The 17623-nt window shown below is 36.1% G+C and overlaps 1 protein-coding gene across 50 annotated transcripts in view; it reads right to left on the reverse strand.

The window, feature by feature from the left end:
- LOC128248352 (uncharacterized) overlaps positions 1-17623 on the reverse strand; it is a 174164-nt gene that overhangs the window by 43891 nt on the left and 112650 nt on the right. For all 50 annotated transcript variants that reach the window (XM_089356680.1, XM_089356635.1, XM_089356467.1 and 47 more), the window contains 6 exons: positions 14551-14619; positions 10319-10375; positions 6772-6849; positions 5908-5961; positions 2171-2248; positions 189-242 (listed from right to left, as the gene is read on the reverse strand). In XM_089356680.1, coding sequence (XP_089212806.1) covers positions 189-242; positions 2171-2248; positions 5908-5961; positions 6772-6849; positions 10319-10375; positions 14551-14619 — 390 coding nt within the window. The remainder of the gene's footprint in view (positions 1-188; positions 243-2170; positions 2249-5907; positions 5962-6771; positions 6850-10318; positions 10376-14550; positions 14620-17623) is intronic.

Consider the following 17623-nt stretch of genomic DNA (forward strand, 5'->3'; position numbering starts at 1 on the left):
CATACATACATACATACATACATGCTTACATAATACATACATACATACATACATAACATACATACACACACACGTACGCACGCACGTACGTATGTACATACATACATACATACATACATACATACATACATGCATACAAACATACATACATACTTACATACATACATACATACATAATTAAGACTCACCTGATTTTTCCATTTCCATCTTGTCTTCAATCGACGTACCATCGGGCAGGCATTCTAGTTCCAAAGTATCAAAAAAGATGAATGAATAAATAAATGAATAAATAAATAAAGCAATTTAAGTTGGAAATAAGTATTGTATCTATGCATAAACGCATATTGTACCTCTGTGTGTGTGTGTGTGTGAACGTATGTATGAATGTATACTCGTAGGGAAGGAGGTATGAATACATATATGTCTGTATGTATGTATGTATGCATGTATGTATGCATGTATGTATGCATGTATGTATGTAAGGGTATATGTATGCATTTGGTATCTAGTTCTTTTAATTTATAAAATATGCACTTTTTAAAAGACAGTAAAAAATCTGAAAATCGGCTATAATAATGTAACCTTCCATTCTCATTGCTTTGACGGTATGATGTTGTGGAGAAAAAATTGGAGAAAAAGGTTACAGTGGTTTAAAAATCGAAAACAAAAGCTATATATTTTTAACCAATAGCGAGACAGAAATTTTTTACATTTAGCAGAGCGGTGTCAACTTTAAGGTTGTACCCTGTGAAATTTAGAGTTTTGCGTCTGTCCTGTTCATTGTAGGTTCTAAATAAACAGAAATACCTAATAAAATCAACATATATAATCTTACTGTTTCTTTTGTCTCTTCATTGATTGTATAGTTATATTATTTTTTAAATTTGTTATATTAATATATTTCTCTGCATGCGTTTACTTTATGCGCATTTCAGTATTATGTACACCTGTCATGTATTTGTGTATATCATTAATATATAAGTGCATGTGGATGTATGTATTCGTATATAAATTTATATGTACATTTATGCTTTCATGTGTGTGTGTGACGGGGTGTCTGTCTCCAAAAGTCCAAAGTTGAGTAACGTTTTCATGCTTGGATTTGTAAACTACGATAAGAATAAAACTGGTCAACAAAGAATTCGTCTCAAGGAAAAGAATACCTATATCTTACATGATTTTGCATACAGAATTTAAAAATAATGTCAAATTATCTGTATCACCCACAGTTTCTCTGTTCCATGATATTCCTCTCAATTCCAACTATGTGGGTCAAATTTCAATTAAGCTGTTGAAATGTGAAGCTAACGGTTTAAGAAATACTCCTAAGTAAAATTTTTATGAAGAGAATTAACCTAGTGAAATCATAAATCATAAATCCAGTTATATGAGTCAATGAGTCTCAAAAATATAGAGTTCTGATGACCATATTCTCTTTACTCCACTGAGTTATTCGTTCCTGGTCCTCTCCTTATTTATGGGTCCATCATATCTGACATTCTCATCTTGTCCAATCCCTGTAATTGTCACCTGAAATAGAGTTTGTATCGGCAAGCAGTTCATTTTTAGTTTTTTCAGAGATGGGCACAATTTTTCATGTTTTATTGTCAAAAATTAACATTTTGATCCACCAAATTTCATTTCAGTATCGGTAGCAAGTTATGTAATGAGACCCAGATGCTTTTTCATGTAGTTGATATTTGGTCCATGCAGTTTCGGACCGTCGACAAAGAAAAGATGGGAAATACGTCTAGATCCACTTCTATGAACACTATGTTTTGTGAGCGGATATGATACTGGGTTTACTGATAAGACGAAGAGCAACACTTACAGACTATCACCCTGAAAGATGCCTTTTTGGTAGTGAATGCTTTCAAACTCAATTTGCTCCTTATTACTCTTAAGGAGCATAGAGGTGCACCAAGTTTTGGTCAGGCATTCACTAACACTCACTAGTGGTTGTAGGATTTTGGCTAACTATAAAGCCATATGTTATATGTACACTACCGTTAAGTCCTGCTATTTTGTCTGTCGGTCTGTCTGTCTGTCTGTATGTATGTATGTATGTATGTTTATCTGTCTGTCTATTTGTATTATGTATGTATGTATGTAAATATGTATGTATGTATGTATGTATGTATGTATGTATGTATGTATGTATAATTCATACCTGGATTTAGCTCATCGACTCTTCGAGGGTCATTTGTATTAGCCGACTCTGAATTTCGCGGTCCATCCCTCTCAAATACTAGAAAAACAATACATACGAAATAAAGTATTAACAAAATGCAACATTGTCCAATATCCTTTAAAATGATCTTTTTTTTTTTTTTGAAAATGTTTTCGTAAAGATAGCTAACAAAAATGTGTAGTTGTAAATATTTACCATGTACTACTATTAGTTCCCAGTTGTCTGCAGCGACAGTATGGTGAAATTCAAGAGGCTCTGAAAGTTTGAGTTTGGTGGTAAATATGATCTTTTGTTTAGTTTTCCTACGAGAAATTTTCTCTGTTATCCTGTTTTTGTTGTTTTTTAATTTTTTTATTTGATTTGTTTTGAATTAATTATAAGACGAGACAATGATTTTTTTTTCTAGCACCAGATCTGAAGTACCATCTCTAGCAGGTAGGTATCCAGTATTGATGAAGGGTAAAGAATGGTCTACTGGTCTTGCCAAGCTGGAGGGGAGTGATTACAATATATCGGATACAGATTGTGTGTTGTTAACCAGCTAGAAGAAATGTTTTTCTCTTGTTAAAATGGAGTAACTTAGTTCTTTATAGAACAGCCATGTTATACTGGCAAAAAAACGTTACCGCCTAGAATTGTTCTATTTATATCTCGTTCAGGGATTTTAGAACTAGCTACCTTGTTTGTTATTATTTACATTATGTTTTATTTATTTGATATCATGTGCTTTGGGTGCGTGCATGTGTGTGTGAGTATTTGTGTGTGTGTGTGTGTGTGTGTGTGTGTGTGTGTGTGTGTGTGTGTGTGTGTGTGTGTGTGTGTGTGTGTTGGACTTTACTTTTGACTTCGGTGAAATTTTGTGTTTATGTTTTCATGAGTATCGGCATTTAGAGCCACTTGATAGGTGGTGGTGATGGTGGTAGCAGTGGTGGTAGTGATAGTGGTTGTGGTGGTTGTGGTAGTGATGGTGCTAGTAGTGGTGATAGTGGTAAGTAGTGGTGATTGTCTTAGCGTTGGGTCTCGAGTGCTCGGTAATTTCGCTACCGGTAAATTCACCACCGGAAAATTCGTCCCCGGAAATTTCGCCCCTAGTAATTTTGCCACTACTATCTATTCAAGCTCATTTCATCTGGGTTTTTATCGGATATCTCACGCAATGAACTGATCGTCACAAAATTTCATATTGTTCGAGATAATATGAAGTTAATGGAAAAGTTTCGACAAAATTCAAAATCTATTTTTGATTTTATCTGTTTGGTCACAATATTATGCAGAACAATATATAATTTCATGATGATCATTACTAAGATAACGTATTCAATGGAAGTCATTCGAAGCGCACGAGGCAGAGAGAAGGTCTGCGTAGACGGGTATAGAGCCGGATGTATTGGCCTGCGTCCGATGGGACTATAGATGTCACGGAACGTTGTCCACTGACCTTCAGCGAAATGACCCAAGATCAGGACAAATACACGATCATCCGGCTAACCGGATAAAAGTGGCCAAGGTATGCGATGTCATGAAACGGAAAGCAGCTACGACTAACGAGAAGCCTTGTCAGATTGTTACGGGATGCACCGAAGAATGCGACAACACCGTAAGAGCGATGCTGCCTAGTGAGGAAGTCTGCAAGCGGACAATACGTAATCAATGGCCCACGCCACCCGATCCTCAACGACTTCGCTAACTGGGGGAATTTCCCGATGAATATAAAACGACAACGCGTGGAGAACATTTCATGCTATACGATAATGGCCCAAACCGCGATGATAGAATCTTTGCTCTTGCGACTGAACAGGAAATTCTGGAACTGGCAAGAGCATGCTATTGGTTCATGGACGGGAATTTCGCGATGGTGCCTAGTGTTTTCTCCTGAGTCCATGTAATACATGCCCTACTCGGAAACAACTAACTTCGGTTTTCTCCCTGCTGCCAAATAAACATCGCGAACCATACGAAGAACTCCACCAAGCTCTTATCGATAAATGCCAACAACTTTCCCTACCGCTACAACTCGACACCATCATGACGGATTTCGAGGATGCTGTTCTTCGCACCGTGCAAGTCGTTTTGGGTCGGAATGTCCACAGTCAGGATTGCTTTTATCATTTGACTCAAAGCGCGTGGCGGAAAATCCAGGACCTAGGCTTAACGAACTCGACATTTTGTTAGATTGCTCGATTGCCTGTCCTTCAAGCGGAGATACAATTTCTGAGGACCTTCTAGACTATTTTGATTCAACCTATGCTTTTGGCTCATATCGTCAACACGACGCAGGCGGATTGATTTGGGATCTTCGCCTCGTTCCACCCATGTTTCCGCTGGAGTTGTAGAATCAATACGACGCCACAGTAAATGGAAATCCGCACATGAACAACATTTGTGATGGATGGAACAATAAATTTCGCAACCTGGTTGGACATTACCACCCGACCGTGTGGACCTGCGTCCAGTGGTTCCGACGTGAGGAGGCCAGTTGTTCGACCGCAATCATGGCGAAATGGGATCGGAACGAGTAAAACGAGGAATTTGCATAAAAAATCATAACACTCTAGAAAGTGTTGCTGTCAAACCATATGTCTGCATGTATCTAGTTTCTTTAATATTTCTAATCTATGACAGAACTTACTTCTATACATAGGGCATACGCCATTCGCATTGTTACTGATGATAATTTCTAAGCTCTTCCTTGTTACTTTGAATACCCTGATTCTTTTTTCTTGTTGGTTATAACTGGAGAATTGCATGTGGTAGATGAAATGTGGCGAAAGCTTTTGTATTTAGTTGGGCTGACACATGTGAGATATGTTTCTCATAACTCTAACTAGATCCGCTATCAGGATGTTTAGTTTTCATTTTCTGATATAGCAGACCTCAGGTGAACCAGATATTTGGAGACCATAAGTTTACATACTGCAAATGAATGATTTGTACCTTATTACCCACTGCTTGAAATCAGAGTTCAGTCTCTAGGATAAATAGTTTATTTTGAAAGTATTTTGTTGGGGTAGTCAATCATTATTTTGATGCACTGGAGTCGACAACTTGCTGGATGCTCTCCATAGTACTCTTATCTAATTTTAGGGTGATATTTTTGTGAAGTTATTTTAACTACGATATTTGTATCGTCTAAGTAGGGAGAGTACATTAAAAGTGTTAATGGTTTACTTGCACATCAATAATCTCGAAGCACAAATACAAAACGATATGTATGTATGTATGTACTCTCATGCACATATATATACATATATATATACATATATATATTTAGATGATATATATGTATGTTATATGTACACACACACACACACATATATATATATATATATATATATATACATGCACACACACGCCTGGCTTAGTTTAAGGCGTTTGCACCCACGGTCGCTAGATCGTGGGTTCAATTTCCAGACCGGACGGCGCGTTCTGTTCTTGGGCAAAACACTTTATTTCAGGCGCTTCTTTCTCGATCGGTGAAGTGAGGGAATGTTGGCCTGCTCACCTGGCCAGTAGGATGGCATAATTTGAAGGCTAAAACAATGCATAGCGCATTGTAACCAGCTATGTGTAACAGCATCTGATAGTCTGGTAGAGAGAGAGACAGAGACAGAGACAGAGAAAGAGAGAGACAGAGAGAGACAGAGACGGAGAGAGAGACAGAGACAGAGAGAAAGACAAAGAAAAAGAGAGAGAGAAGATAGATAAATAAATCATACTTGGCCTTTCTATTTCCGATGTCTGCTCCAGCTCGGCCTCTGTTGGCAGCCCCTCTAGTATAGAATGCAAATAGAATAGAATAGAATTTGAAGAGAAAGAACTATTATTAAAAATTTAAATGTTAAATTTGATGTTAAAAACTTTTTATATAATATATTGAAATACTATTTTGGGATCATGTTTTTGAATAATTATGACAGAATAGAAAACTCCACACACTCATAGAGCGCATCTCTATGCTTGATCTCTACATCTTTAGGATGAACGGTTGTATATTATCTCATACCTTTTCATTCTGTTTTGCATGTTTTCATAGGTCAACTATGAAAATTGGATTTGAATGTTTTCTATTTTTATTGTCTGCATATTAATAATAATAATAATAATAACAACAATAATAATAAGGCCCCGAGGAGATGTGGTATCCCATATTTTATAATATGTATGAATCATTCTGAATATTGCATCGAAATGTTCATAGGTCATTTTCATTATTATTATTATTATTATTATAAAGTATTGTCAATGGATCAGTTTTGAGCTCTATTTAAAGTCGATATATATATATATATATATATATATATATATATATATATATATACATACAGATATATATATATACATATAAATTTAACATGTTAAACGGTTATTTTTAGCGTTTTGACAGAAAAAAGTCATTCTAAAATTGTTTTTTTAGGTAAGCGTACCCAAACAAGTCGAATGCTTACACAGAGCAGGTTTTACAGCCAAACCGACTGGTGAAACCGGGCTTAGCTGCTAGTATATATATATATGGAGCATGGCCGCAGCTGTATGGCTGAAACGAATAAAGGAATAAAAATATATATATGAATATTCCCTACCTTGTGTCTCCGTTTCTAAATTTTGTATGACAGCCTCAAGCGCCGTTCCATGTGGCATTGGTACCATGAACTCATATTCTACAGAAATGAAATGGAGAACAAATTATTATTTTAAAACTTTAATATTAAATATTTTCAAACTTTTTATTCTATAGACTTTAAATACCTGGGGCACAAGTGGAAAGGACACGCACACTCCTACAGTGCAACTTACCCGTGAAAATGTAATTCGTAAACTTGTAACTTATTAGCATGTTTTACAAGTTGATAAGTAACCAAAGTATAAACCTCCCTGAGAGTTACATTCATACTCTTAACGTTGATATCATACAATGTCTAGAATTTACATGTATGAAACGTATATTTGTAAGAACCAGCTTTTTCTCAGTTGGAAGAACACGGATATTTAAAGACAGTAAAACAATGTAAATGCGTGTGTACAATCGTTTATTGCATGTATTTTTTTACATACATTTACACCTGCTTTCCTACTAGCAGACATATCACACACAAACACACTCGAACACACACACACGCACGCACGCTCACGCACACACACACACCCACACACACGCACATTCACACATATGTGTGTATATATATATATGTGTGTGTGTGTGTGTGTGTGTGTGTGTGTATATGTATGTATATATATATATATATATATATATATATATATATATATATATATATATATATATATATATATATATATTCAAATATTAATTATAGTAAAATGGTAAAATCAAAATAATTTTACCAGGTGGTCAGTGCAGAAATATAAATCTCATAGGTAAATTTTACAGAATAGATCTACACGTAGGTATAAAAGAAAGATGTGAATTCTTCTTGGCAGTATAATTTTACGAGTATGGATGTTTCTTGGTCATGCGATGTCACCGATCGCATGCATATTTTGAGATACTCGTAAATTTATGCTATGGAATAATGTCGATGATGAAAGCAGTAGGTAAAATATTTTTTACTTTAAGCTTGAAACACGATCTCGTACGCAGTTAACCGAACCTTGTTGATTCATCATTTTTCCTTTGCTCGCCAACAATATAGTATGTTATGCTCGGAGATTTCAAGGTGGAAATAGGGGCTTTAGCGTCTATTTCTTGCTGTGCGTGGTGAGGCGTAAAGCCGATCCCTTGTTATATATATATATATATATATATATATGTTCATATAATGATATCTCCACAATGTATTGGTGAGATAAAACATGTAATCGTTACCAAAATAGCAAAAATTCGTCTACAAAGGTCTATAGTAGATTCCTTATGAATCGATCTCCTTGGGTATATATCAAAAATTTAATTAAGAGTTTTGACGCTAATATCCATTGTAAGCCTAGTACTTTTTCTATCGGTCTCTTTTGCCGAACCGTAACTAAGTTACGGGGACATAAACACAGCAGCATCGGCTGTCAAGCGATGGTGTGGTGGGGGTACAAACACTGACACATACACAAGTATATACATGTGTGTATATATATATATATAAACATACATGCATACATACATACACACATACATACATACATACATACATACATACATATATATATATATATATATATATATATATATATATATATATATACATTATTTACATTATTTACAATTGACGGATATTTGTCCTGATCTTGTTTGTTGTTAATAACAAACAAGATGAGGACAAATATCCGTCAATTGTAAATAATGTAAATAATGTACATAATTCCTCATCTCTTAAATATAGAACTGTATATATACATACATACATACATACATACATACATATATATATATATATATATATATATATATATATATATATATATATATATATATATATATATATATATATATAAGCGCAAGTACTATTCATCACCCCTTGAGTATGTAAGGCCCCTTAGACAATTCATTCCTTGAATATTTTTTTGTTTGTATTTTATTGATAGATTTAACGGACCTGAACAACGCCATTGTTTTCAAATTTTAGAGTCGGCCCTGTCTGCATGGCAAAATACAAAAAGAAAAATATTGACAGAATGAAAAAGTTAAGGTATTAGGGGCCCTGAAGCTTAAGCCTCATCAGTTGTATAGGAAATCCGCCACTGTATGACACCACTACACATATCACGCTCCCACCTCCATAGGACCATTTTTTTTTTCTGTTTTGTATTTTATTGATAGATTTAAAGGACCTGAACAACACCACTGTTTTCAAATATTAGCGGACCTATTAGGTTGTATGATTAACTTTGGCCTCACCTTACTCTGCATAATGGTTTTAGGATAAGGTTTTTGTTAATAAGTAATAACATCACACTCACATTTTACCCAAATTATTCCATCATTGATATAGTTATGTATTGATTTCCCCAAACAAGTTCACATCAAGTTAACTTTGTTAATTTTTATGATACTCTATTACATAGCCGTTAGCCTCCAACTTTTGACCCCTGTGATATGGACCATCCCATTAAACTCACTCCACAACGTCTTACCATTGCCATTTCCCCCAGTAAATTGAAATAGAATGTAACTCTCATAACCTATGGAAATTACTTCTGGAAGTGAGTTTCTTTACCATCAGATGTAATCCCATAACTTATAGATATTACCTTGGAATTGACTTTTTTTTTATTATTCTTATCATTGCGTTATTTTATTTTATTATTTATCTTATTTCTTCACATGTTAGATTCCTAACATTATAGTCTCTCTGATGAAGCTTTGGGGCTCAATTATTACATACATACATCGCCGCAGGCGTGGCTGTGTTATCAAAAGTTTGCTTCCCAACCACATGGAAAGAATCCCTTCGTATATATATATATGTGTGTGTGTGTGTGTGTGTGTGTGTGTGTGTGTGTGTGTGTGTGTGTGTGTGTGTGTGTGTGTGTGTATGTGTGTGTGTGTGTGTGTGTGTGTTTGCTCCCCCACCATCGCTTAACGACCGATGTTGGTGTGTTTACGTCCCCGTAACTTAGCGGTTCAACAAAAGTTACCGAAAGAATAAGTAGTAGGCTTACAAAGGATAAGTCCTGGGGTTGTTCGACTAAAGGCGGTGCTCCAGCATGGCCGCAGTCAAATAAGTGAAACAAGTAAAAGAATAAAGGAATAAAAGAATATTTATAATATATGTCTGTCTGGCCATCTATCTCTTTAACTATATGCTTCTATACAAACATACATACATACATACATACATACATACATACATACATACACACATACATATATACATACATGCATACATACATATATGCATACATAGATATACATATATAACAAAGGGGGGCACACACACACACACACATACACACACACATATTAGCATTGCTAAGCTCTATTATTTCAGTAAGTCTTCGAAATATGTATAGAAGCATATAGTAAGACAGATGGCCAGACAGACAGACAGACAGACAAACAGACAGACAGACAGACAGACAGACAAACAGACAGACAGACAGATAGATAGATAGATAGATAGATAGATAGATAGATAGATAGATAGATAGATAGATAGATTGAATAATAGATAGATTTTATACCTAGATCATCCTCTTCTAAATTCTGCGCCACCTCGTTTTCAGATGTCAGCACTTCTTCTAAAACATACCGTTCAAATTTTGCAAATATTATTAAAACTTTTATGATTAGTTAATCATTGTATCTTTATACTATTCTCATGAAATAATTGAGACAATGCAAAAACTATGAATACTTATTATGCACTGATATTCTACGGATGTGAATATCTTTTCCAAAACCATCGAAAGTTTGAATATTTATAGGCAATTACTTCAGAACCAACAGCTTTTTTAGCCGACATGAAAATTCACATATTTACAGATAATTATTAGAGCACACGGATATGTGAGTAAATGCTTCAGTGACGGTCTTAATGCAAGATTTTTCTGGAAAGATTGTGACAATGTACCAGATCAGAGAAACAATAATAACTTTGATGTTAGGTAAATTCAAGTAATGCAGGTTTATTTCTGACCAAGCACAATAGGCAATAGACAACGACACTCACTTTCTTTCTCTCTAACACTTTGAAGTCTATACCAAGTTATATTTAAAGAAGACTTCAACCAAAATACTCCCCCGAACAGAAGATAAACTGTTTTTACTTCAAATTTTTATAAATTTTTACTAATATTTGATAAGATGAGATTCATCATCAAAACCGGTAATATTCTATACTTTCTTTATTTAATCTTTAAATCATTTTATTAAATTCTTCCTAAATTGAAATGTGCTATTGCCACCTCCATCTTTCGTATATAAAAATTTCATTTGTATAAGTCGCTAATCTTTGTGTGTGTGTGTGTGTGCATATACATATAAGCCGTTTCAGTAGAGCGTCGAATAGAAAACATCTGTCGCTGTATTTAGATTGCGGCGCTCTAAGTTCAAAATTAGTTCAGGTTAGTTTTGGTTTAAAGCATTTATGTTTGATAAAAGTGTGCCAATTCGAGGTGTGTCGTTGGCAAAATTCTAAGAACGCCATGCTAAATTTTGTGACAAACTTAAGCTGTGGTCTGGTTTAGTGCAATACATGCCATGCTCATTAATTATTCAGTACATTTACCCGGTTGAGGATAGCTTCCTCCTTCCTACTGCAGCATGGGATAAATACGAGCTATGCCTGCCCTTCTGATCACAATATAATATACCGAAAATCACTAAATATGAAGGCAAAAATGTGATCTTATTCATACATACATGTGTGTGTGTGTGTGTGTGTGTGCGCGTGCGCGCGTATATATATATATATATATATATATATATATATATATATATATGTATGTATGTGTGTGTGTGTGTATGTATGTATGTATTGATATACATAAATTCTATTCTTTTATACGTTTCAGCTCTAAGGCTGTGGCGATACTGGGGCACCACCAGTATAATCCCCTTTTCAATGGCCAATCTTATGTGATTGGCTTACGTGAAGGAGGAAGTTTGACACTGCTATTCTCTTTTAAGTTTCCTGCTTTCATCTGGGACCTTGGATAGCAGGTCAAGTTGTTTCTTGAAAACATCTACCCCTACTTCATAAATATCTCTCAGATGTTTTAGTAAGGCGTTAAATAGCTGTTGGCTTTTGAATCCCAAGCTATTACAGTACATGGTCCCCACTCTAGATGGGACAGCTGAGACCTTTGGAATAGTGCAGTGACGTCCATTTCGGTGTCTGGTATAGCTCTCGATGCCAAAGTTTGGTGCCAGCCCTTCTCTTATCTTCCATATATATATCACCGCATACCACTGTTGCCTCCTCTCCGGGGAGCAGAGTCGTAGCTCTTTCAGTCTCTCCCTTATATATATATATATATATATATATATATATATATATAGCAATGAGAAAATGGAGGAGAATATGCGGTACCCATAGACTTGCAGACAATGTATTCCGTTGATTAATCTGTTTATTTTATAACTAAATTGACAAAAAACACAATATACAGACACTTATGACATACCATGTCATATTAACAATTAAGATTTCAAATATAAAAGACATTTAGCAATGCATACATATATAAATAAAATTTTCTTTATTTGTGAATTAAGGCTACCATTGGTTTCCTGACAAGAAAAGTTGGAAAATATCCTAGTGTCTTAACAATTTTTCAGGCTAAACACAGCCTCGTTTAGTTGGCGGAGAATCTCGCGAATTCACGTGAATAAAACGATGAATCAAGGGATGTTACTCTTGGATGGTATCTTTTGGATGTTTGTCTCCATTAGATTTGTATTTTGAGAAAATTTTTGAGTGATCAATTTGTTTGCATTATTTTGTGTTTGTTCTTGGCATGGTGTTCTTATTGACTAGAAAAATTGTTGAAAAACTAGTATATTTTCCTACTTTTCTTAACATGAAACCAACGGTAGCCTTAATTCACAATGAAGAATTGTATTCACCAAAGCGGTGTTGAGCGCTCATTTTTATCGTTTAACATTGAAGTATATATATACATGCACACACACGCACACACGCACACACGCGCACACATACACACATAAGGTGTCCCAGTCTATTTATACACACATTCGATCATTATAAAGTCAGTGTTCGTTGAAATAGATTTCATTTTCAAAATTTAAAAGAATCTACAGACAAAAATTAATCTTTTTTTATGAACAACTGTTGACTGTTCTGATCCAGTTGCTACTGATTATGTGAAGCAACGGAATTGTAAACATTAAAAAGCATTTTGCTCGGTGTTTGTGAGCATTCTCATTCAGTGACTATCCTCAGTTTGTCGACTGTTGCCGGATGTGCACCGTAAACTTTATCTTTTAAGCATTCCTATAAAACATCTAGGTGTTTTAGGGTCGGTGAATGTATTCAGTATTCTACTGAACTTCTTTCGTCTATTCAGTCTGTGTGGCAACACCACAGGATAGGCTCTTATAGTGCTATGGTTATGTAGGCGTATCCCATCTTGCTGGAAATAAAACGACACGGCTTCAAGGTTCTCTTGAATGTTGAAATAAATGAGACCAGCCACAGCAACGTCAGAAATGAGATAAGCTGTACTATAACGTAACTCGTGTTAAATTAACATGATGTTACTTCGTAATATGAGGATTCTTAAGTCTCCAGAAGGTGCAATTGTGGCGGTTTTGTGGTAGTTAATTGAGCCATTAATTGAACCAATAATTTAATTGAGCCATTTAATTTAAATGTGAACTCATCACTCCAAACAGTCTTTGTTGAAGTGTGCATCTGCTATATATCTTAACAGGTAGCATTCATAAAACGCCACTCTTCGATCCGGTTTATCTTTATTGAGAGCATGGACTATTCTTTGGACATAACTTTTTCAGCAATAGCACTTCAAAATGCAATAGACTTTTAATTTTCTCTCTCACACACACACACACACACACACACACACACACACACACACACACACACACACACACACACACACACACACACACACACACGAGCATGCACGCAAGCACACACACGTAAATATATATGTGACTATGAAAATCTCTCTACATTCGTAGCTGTCTTCTTCAAACTGCCAGACTTTGGAATTCTCATCCATCTCGTTGCTTCCCGCTTCCTCTGACTCGAACTATTTCAAGTCTTAAGTAAATTCATTTCTTTTATGTTAATTTCTTCTTTTTCATATTCCCTTATACTAAGTTGTTTCTCTCCTTATTTGGGGCATTTAGTGAAAAATAGAGTGTGTGTGCATTTATATGTCTATGAATAATATCACGTGAAGGCGCAATGGCCCAGTGGTTAGGGCAGCAGACTCGCGGCCGGAGAATCGCGGTTTCGATTCCCAGACCGGGCGTTGTGTGTGTTTATTGAGCGAAAACACCTAAAGCTCCATGAGGCTCCGGCAGGGGTGGTAGCGACTCCTGTTGTACTCTTTCGCCTCAACTTTCTCTCACTCTTTCTTCCTGTTTCTTGAGTAACGCTGCGATGGACTGGCTTCCCGTCCAGCTGGGGGGAACACATGCACCATAGAAACCGGGAAACCGGGCCCATGAGCCTGGCTAGGCTTTAAAAGGGTGAAAAAAAAAAAGAATAATATCACATTTTTGTGGAGGACATCCTACGTATGATTAAAAGCCTCACCAAAATGTCATCGAGGTACTACCTCGCGATGCGACACGATGTTTTGTCACTAAAACAATATACAATCGAAAACACCCATGCCCATCAAAACTTATATCAATTTCAAAAAGAACAGCAGTGTGGTGGGGGGGACGCGCGTGCGTGTGTGCGGGTGTGTATCTATACCTGGTTCATAATTCTCCGTCTCCTCAGCCTGGGGCTCTAACTCCTCTGATATCGTTTTCTCCTCGCCTTCTAGAGAAATCGAAAGGAAGAAAATTATTAATCAAAGTTGTTAGTATTAAATATTTTAAGTATTTTTTATGGTAGCTGAATAAATATTTACCTGGGAGCATACATGCATTCTTATACATGCATACATATAAATATATATACATATATATATACATATATATATGTATATATATATATATATATATATATATATATATATATATATATATATATATATATATATATATATATATATATATATATATATATATATGTATGTATATATATGTGTGTGTGTGTGCGTGTGTGTGCGTGTACATATATATACATACATACATACATACATACATACACACACACACAGGTAAGCATTTAAGTGCAAAACAAGGTGGGGAAAATAGTACTCGAATACAAAAGGTAGAGTAGTAATAAAAGCTGCAAAATTATCACAAAAATTGTTACTCAGGGTTTCAAGTTCCGACGAACGGGAACGGGAAACTCTGAATAACAGTTTTGTGATAATTTTGCTTTTTAATAAATGTATATATATATATATATATATATATATATATATATATATAAATAATTGATAACACGGAAAAAAGCAACGGTTGTATAATGAACTTCATTAGCTTCCAGCTATTTCTGCTATAAGATGCGATAGACTCTTAGTTGAGTACCCGGATTACATCCTATAACTTCATCGAAGCCTTGAATATGAAGTGCACTTTATTTGGGAAAATTATATTTTCAGAACATACAGGTATTACGAGTGAGGAAGTCTATGTTGATTCCTATAGAAAATTCTGTCCAAAAGTAGAAAAAATATGCAAATGCACGCATGCGCTTACATCAGAATGAAAGGGAAACGAAAAAGAAAACTCACGCTGACATATAGTCACAGAGATAGAGAGAGAGAGAGAGAGAGAGAGAGCAGAGATATATAGAAACATGCGCAGAAGCATAGACACACATATGAGTCCATACAAAACGCACGCACACAGCCACACACACACACACACAGAACAGCGATACAGAATGCGTGTATGCATGTATAGATACGCATACGCGGGGTACCCAAAAGAAACCGGAATTTTGCAATATTATTTTATTCACTTAGTTTTACATGTTTACAGTTTTATCGCCTTCAAAGTATTTTCCACTTGAAGCATTGCATCGGTCCAGACGGGTTTTCCACTGTTCGAAGCAGTCCTGGAATTCTTACGAACTGGTGCTTTTAATGTCTCCATCATTTTTTGTCTTCACCTCTACCACATCTGCAAAACGTTTTCCTTAGGGACTTTTTTCATTCGGGAGAAGAGGAAAAATGTTGCAGGGAGCAAGATCAGGCGAATAGGGAAAGTGGGTAAGCGAGGTCATGCCATTTTTGACAAAAACTATCTCACATTCATGGTGGCGTGCGCAGGCGTGAGGAAACCACCACTCTCCACTTTGCCACCGGTCGGGGAATTTTTTCGTCTCACCGCGTCTCGCAAACGCTTCAGAACTGCCAAGTAAAATATCTGGTTAACAGTGTGACCAGGAGGAGCAAATTCTCTGTAGACAATTCCTTTCGCATCGGTGAAACAGATCAGCATCATCTTGACATTGGACTTTACTTGATGCGCTTTTGTGGGGCGTGGTGACATTGAATGCTTCCATTGACTTGATTGTTGCTTCGTTTCCGGGTCCTAACCATAGCACCAGCTTTCGTCACCAGTGATGACCTTCGGGAAAAGGTTCGGATCAACTTCCAACTGTTCTTTCAGTTCACGACTGCTTTTGACTGCTTTTGGTTTTCCGTTAGCAAGCGAGGCACAACTTTTGCTGCAACTCTTTTCATTCACAATTCCTCGCTCAAAATTCATTGGGAGGAGCTCCAGAATACACCAGTCATATCAACAAGTTCCTCAATTGTTCGGCGACGGTTCTCCAAGATCAGTTCATGAATTTTCGTGACGTTTTCATTCGTTTGGGAGGTTGACGGTCGCCTGAACAAGATTGGTCTTCAAACGACAAGTGACCATTCCTAAAGCATGGAAATCACTCGTAAACTTCTGTTTTGCTCATGGTAGCATCCTTGTAAGCTGTTTGAAGCATGACAACTGTTTCGGCCGCCGTTTCCCCACCAGAAAATGGAATTTCATGGAAGTACGCTGTTCCTTCGTTTCAGCCATCGCAAAAGTCGACGAACAAGGGAGAAACACTGCAAAACAAAGATGCACCACGTCGCAGTACGACTTCGCTCGACGCCACCGTTTGACTGACTGATGACTGAGAGTTACATCAAGTAGCCTGAACTACAACGGGCTTGTTCCACGGAGACTTTTGGGTGCTCCTCGTATATATGTGGTTTAGATATGTATATATACTGATATACACCTTGGTGAAAGTGGGGTGGGGAAGAACAAAAAGGTTGTAAGGTCATTAAGATTATTTCAGAGATAAGAAGAATCAGAGACCATTGGGCTAAGTAGTGGTTATCGAAATGTGAGGGTGTGCGCGTTTGTGCATATGCGAGTGCATATCCGTGCATGTCTCTTTGTACATATAGAAAGAATTTAATTACTTATTTCGGCTCATATTGTTGATATATTTGTACCCAAATTTATCAGAGGAAAAATTAATTAAGGTATATAGATATATACGCATAGAACATTATGTATGTGTGCGCGTGTATATATATATATATATATGTGTGTGTGTGTGTGTGTGTGTGTGTGTGTGTGTGTGTGTGTGTGTGTGTGTGTGTGTGTGTGTGTATGTGTGTGTGCATGTATGTGTGTGTGCGTGCGTGCGTGTGTGTATGTATATATAGGGTGTGTGAAAAATAAGTAGGCATTGAAAATTGGTAATAAGATCCATGTTCCTTTTACAAATTTATTGAAACGAACGATACATGCTCTTTATTACATGTGAAAATGAAAAGTAAATCACTATATTTCAATGTAACCGGTGGCGTCAACCAGTTTTCTCAAACAGCCAGGGATGGAATGAACAACCTTCTGAAGGACGTAGTCTGGGT

Source organism: Octopus bimaculoides, chromosome 1 (genome assembly GCF_046866305.1).
Source record: "Octopus bimaculoides isolate indiv1 chromosome 1, ASM4686630v1, whole genome shotgun sequence".
NCBI lineage: Eukaryota > Metazoa > Mollusca > Cephalopoda > Octopoda > Octopodidae > Octopus > Octopus bimaculoides.